We start from the raw sequence: 5,877 nt of genomic DNA, 5'->3' as shown, positions 1-5,877 counted from the left end.
CGTCCCTGGAAGTTCTCTATGTCCCCAGGAGAAACCGGAACAAAGCCAGGTTCCTCTTGTAAATTGTATAGTTGAGAATAATAGGATCTAAATCGATTAGCTATAGCTTTTGGATCAAACAACTTGTTAGTCTTTGAAGAGTCCCAAAGAAACGCTATTTTCGATTTCACAGCTCTTGCTTTTACCCGACTAGCCAAGAGCCTCCCTGCCTTTTTGGCTTGGGAGTAATAAGTAGCTTTAGTCTTCTTGAGCGACAACTCATATGTGTGCAGGAAAATTTCCCTAAGTTGAGACCTAAGAACTTTCAGCTTTTCCGAGAGTTCCAAAGAAGGGGAGGTCTTATTTAGTCCTTCTGTAGCCTGTATTTGTAATAGAAGATCATTTTGATGTTTTTCCCTCAATTTCTTGTGTCTATGACTTATTTTCAATAGGATTCCCCTAATAAACGCTTTGTGAGCTGCCCATACTATAGTAGGGTCCGATACAGAGGCAGCATTAAATTTGAAATATTCCTGTAATGCTGCAGATATTTCAGATTGATAGTTGGTATTGGCTAATATGAAGTCATTAGCCCTCCATAACGGATTTGGTGGGGTAGTAAACTCCTCCCTTATTTCTAAGGTTACCGGGGCATGATCCGACCAAGTAATCGTTCCGATCGAAGATTTTTCAGAAACACTCAGTGACATTCTATCCACAAGGAACAAGTCTATGCAGGAATAAGTTCTATGTGCAGGAGAGAAATATGTAAAGTCCCTTTCTGATGCATGGTGAATACGCCATACGTCAAATAGGGAGTTGGCTAACAAAGAGGGTATGAGTTATGTTGCATTCGACCTAGAAATAGAGGAGGAGTCTTGGGATGGGTCAGGTGCTACATTAAAGTCGCCGCAGATAATTACTCTGCCTTCTTTTAGGGACTGTATTTTCTTAAAAAGCATATTAAGAAAACGCACCGGATGTATATTCGGGGCATACACTCCCACTAGGGTATAGACTATGTTATTGATAGAGCACACATGAATAACATAACGCCCCCCTGAGTCAATTACCATTTTCTTTTCAGTGTGTGCCACCGAACTTCGTATTGCCAAAAGAACCCCCCCTCTTTTTACCGGTACTATGGGAGTGTAACAAGATCGGAAAGGAAGGGTGTTTCAACCTTCCTACCTCAGCCTCCAATATGTGTGTCTCCTGAGCGCAAAATATATCACATCTACTCTCGGGTGCCTCCCTCCACATCATCCGCCTCTTAAATGGACTATTAAAGCCTCTTACATTTAAGGAACTAATCGTCAGCACCATCGTATTCCATAAGAGGCTGCAAATGGGAAATTACTCGGACAATATGGAAGGAGGCACCCGCCGACATCTTGCACAGTGAACAAATGATTGGTGAGGTATAAGCACGGCACAAAGAAAAAATGAATGCACAAAGGTATAAACATTAACAATGTAAACAAAAACTGACCGCCCTGAAAAAGGGACGGTAAAGGAATAGCACAAGGGTTAGATCGCGTTTCCCCTTGTGAACTCTGTTGGGGGAAGACAGTCTTGCCTACCACCATGAGGATTCAAAGTAAGAGCACAGTCCCGCTCCTTTAGATGCAGGACAGCTGGAAGAACCTATCAACAGTGTTTTTTCTGACTTCGTCTCTCCACTCGGTGCCACTCTCCATCTTCCGCCGGGTGCTGCTGTTGCTTCTCAGTAGGGACCACCGACACCGAGATACCCCAGGTTGCCAGGACAGCTTTACCTTCCTCCACCGTGCGAATAACAGTCATAGCTCCATCCCTCTGCACAAGCAGCTTCATGGGATAACCCCAACGGTAAGGAACTGAGTGAGATCTCAAAGCCATTGTAATTTGGGCTAGCGTGCGTCTGAGTTGCAGGGTAGCTACAGAGAGGTCCGCAAAAAGCTTAACCGACTGGTATGGATCCGGTAGGGTCGCTAGTTTCCTCGCTGCCGCAAGGGTATCATCCTTGGCCTGGAAGAAATGCAGACGAGCTAACACATCTCTAGGTGTATCATCAGGCAAGTGTTTCGGCTTGGCAATCCTATGTGCCCGGTCAATGCTGAGGTCTTGCTCAGTACAATCAGGCAGAAGGAGCTTAATCAGATTTTTAATGTAGGTTTGCAGGTCTGCCGCCAAGACCGATTCTGGCACCCCACGTAGCTTTAAGTTGTTTCTGCGGGACCGATCTTCAAGGTCCGCCACCTTCGCCCGGAGGTAAGCGATTTCCTCCGATTGAGTATCATGCGAGTCTATTGGGTTATTATGCGAATCCGCGAACTTGCCCATTTTCTGTTCCACATGTTGGACTCTATTGTCCAGGTTTGCGACAGACACTTGGATAGGCGCAATTAGATGCGAAATATGTTCAGTCACCGAGCGGTTAAATGCCAAAAGCATGTCCTTTAACAGCAAGCTGGACGCCGGTTTATCATTCGTGGGGAAGATGCCAAGCGCATCTGATAAGATACTATCTTCTGACTGATTCTGGCTGCCGCTTGTCTCATGGGCATCCACTCCCGGGTCTTGCAACCTGGGTCTCTGCTTTGCCGGGCTTGTACCGGGAGATTGCTGTGACGCCATGGCCCCCTGCGGTTCCGCAATGCGCACCATTATGTCCACCTCGTTGTTTAGTTGATTCTTACCCGACGCGGGGATCCACGAGGGCTCTGTTGTTGCGAACAGCCATCATCTGAGGCGCGGGGAGATCCTCCACTGGACGTGGATGTCGGGCTGGAGTTGGGTTCTGTCTGCTTGGCTCGTGTGTCGGCGCCATCTTTGCCTTGCTCGTTGCTGAAGAAGAACTACAGTTTCCCCTGGTTTTTCATACTTCTTTTTCCCCTGGTCATCATCGGGGAGGGTTCCGATGCCGCTCGGCACCAAAGGAGAGAGTAAAGGGCAAAAAAAAAGGTTCTGCTGGGCTGAAGTGCTAGTCTGGAGCAGGAGCTCTGGAATCAAGCGGCCATACTCCTCAGCATCGCGGCCACGCCCCCCCTATATTTGTTTTAATGTTTTTAAATTGTTGGTTTCCAATAAAAATTACATATATTTAATATCTAATGTGTATTGTTTGGTGTTGGTCTAATTGAGCATGCGCTTTCTTGTTTTTTTATGTCAAGAAGCTAATTCAAATATGTAAACCAATATGGCTGCACTACCTCTTTTCACCGTTTCAAAAATGATTGCCTCAACAAAACAGAAAAATTATAATACTTCTGTAAAAAATTTTTAGCAACTACTGTCAATTCTGGCTAACACTGTACATGGCCAATTTTACTTTTTACGTATGAAATCTAATTTATGTGATTTTTAGGAAAGTTTTTTACCTGGTCTAAAACAAAAATATTCAACACAGCATTTTTAACTTCTGTATTTTTAAAACTATATATGAGAGGGTTTAATAACGGGGGGGTCACAGTATAAAAAATGGAGAAGACCTTGCCAATATCATCTGCATTTAAACCTATGCTTGGTCTAAAATAATTCCCGAGTGCAGTGGTGTAGAAAGTAATGACTATTATGAGGTGGGAGGCACAGGTTGAAAATGCTTTGGATCTACCTTCTTTTGAATGAATTCCAAGGATTGTATGTAATATATACACATAAGACAACAATATTACAAGAAAACATGCGCTCCCTATGGCACGGGTCAAGGCAATAACAACATATTTTCTGATTTGAGAATGTCCACATGAGAGTTTAAGAAGTGGGGGGATATCACAATAAAAATGATTGATGATTGTAGAAGAACCACAAAGTGGAAATACAAGTAAAGTGATAATAATAGATGCAAAAAAACTACAAACATAAGCTCCTAATGCTAAGCGCCAACACATAGTCTTGTTCATAATACTGTGATAGACCAGGGGTTGGCATATTGCAACATAACGGTCATATGCCATTGCTGATACCAAAAGACTCTCAGAGGCTGCAAAGAGGGAAAAGCAAAACATTTGAGTAGCACATGCGATGGAGGGAATTGACTTTGTCTTGGAAGTAAAATCTGACAACATCCTTGGCGTAATACTTGAAGAAAAACATAAGTCAACAAAAGATAAATTACTTAAGAAAAAATACATGGGTGAATGAAGATGGTGCACCATTCTTATCAATAATATCATACAAAGGTTGCATACAAAAGAACATGTATAAATGATCAAAAACAGTACAAACAATAATATTTGAATAAAATGGTCTGTGGTTAATCCCGCCATGTAAAATGTTTTAATTGTGGTCTGATTCAGGATTTCCACCTCCATGCTGTCTCTGAAAAATAATGGTTAGAATATGCAATTATTATGTTCCTTTAACTGATAGAAGAATAGTATAAAAAGGTTATTGACTGTAAAAAACAGGCATTTGCAAAACGTATTGGTACATTTGTTGCCTGTGCCTGGGCACTAGTGAGGCTCCACTCATCCTGTGTCTGTCGCTAGTCCAGCACTCTAGCAGCGGGTCCAGGCGTGTGTTTATTGGAGATAATCTTTATCGAACCTCACTTTATTCTTCAGTATTGCAAGGGTTAATCCTCCTTTGATTCTGCGTGCAGCTGCTAGGCTGCTTGTAATGTGTTAATCAGCTCTGCTATATTTGCCGTGCTGTTTGTCTGACTCATTGCCTGAGCAAGTCTGCTATTTCCTGCTAAAGTGTGCTATATCTGATTGTCCATGTATCGACTTCTGCCTGATTCCTGGATTTGACACTGTGCTGCCTGACCCAACCTGTGCATAATTACATTTTTGACACTTTGCTGTCTGCTTTGACCTTGGACTTGTTTACCGAATTTGCATGTACTCTGTCTGCACGGACTATAAGTTTCCTGTCTCTTTGGTACTACGTAACGGTGTCTCTTGATCACAGTCAGATGGCAACCACACCCAAACTACTCCAGGAAGTAGTGGCCTGTTGAGTCCCCTGCAGTAAAGTCCAGATCCCTGTATATAGGGGTTAAATGGTGAATACCAGGGAAATGCCATGATAATGCCTTTAGGTAAGCCCAAAGTTAAACCGCTTAGATGACGCAGTGGTTCCATACCCACTGATTGTAACATGTTGTGGCCATGCAGTTCGTCAAGAAGCTCTAACATCTAACATCTTGGAGCCCATTTAGAAAAGGATTGTCTTATCAACATGATTCTGTTGGAAAAAAAAATATTATAAACTGACTACAGAATGCAGGGATTGGCTTTACTATATAGACAAATTTGGTGATGTTATTCTGTATGCAAATTACAGTCGTTCTGGGCGAGTAAAGTATTTCCTTATTGAGTCTGCCAAGTTGACATCCTCAGCCAGAAAAATATATGCAAAATAGTTCTCCCATAAAAAAGTAAACTGCCTCTGCAATGCCATTTATTAGGGTAGATGCCCCTAAGTCAATGCCCAACCTTTTAACAAACCTTGTTAGAAGGCTGTACGGTGATTTATACTGTATGATATCTACCCTAATAGGTGGAAATATAGAGAGTGGAGACAATTTTCCTTCTTCTAGGAGAACTACTTTGCATATATTTTGATGGAGTATATCCTGACCTGTGACAAGAAACTTATTCGAGCCATATGATGGGGTTATTGCATGTAATATTGTATAGGTGTGGTTATGGAAATAGCTTGATAAAGTAGTATATTGTGTCGTAGCTGCAAAATAACTATAATCATGAAGGACAAAAGGGTGTTTTATTCTGTGCGTTGGGTGTGCATGGGGCCAGGGGTCTTTCTTGCTTTACTGTGTCTTATTTTTTAAAAGTATCATGACATCACTACCTGAGTGTCTTAAGTATATTTATCATAACTTTAAAATTCATAAACTGTAGACCTGCTATGTACTGATCAGACCTGGCTTAGCCTGCTCAATGTTCTTGG

At 42.2% G+C, this 5,877-nt stretch overlaps 1 protein-coding gene across 1 annotated transcript; it reads right to left on the bottom strand.

The window, feature by feature from the left end:
- Window positions 1–3,308: 3,308 nt before the first annotated feature.
- Window positions 3,309–4,274, bottom strand: LOC122925526 (olfactory receptor 154-like). The gene has a single exon (XM_044276883.1). It carries the CDS (start codon window positions 4,272–4,274, stop codon window positions 3,309–3,311), a length of 966 nt encoding a protein of 321 aa, XP_044132818.1.
- Window positions 4,275–5,877: the final 1,603 nt, after the last annotated feature.

The sequence above is a fragment of the Bufo gargarizans genome, chromosome 2, assembly GCF_014858855.1.
Source record: "Bufo gargarizans isolate SCDJY-AF-19 chromosome 2, ASM1485885v1, whole genome shotgun sequence".
In the NCBI taxonomy this organism is placed as follows: Eukaryota; Metazoa; Chordata; class Amphibia; order Anura; family Bufonidae; genus Bufo; species Bufo gargarizans.
Note: the sequence above shows the minus strand (reverse complement) of the source record. Positions and strands in the feature narration are given on the sequence as shown.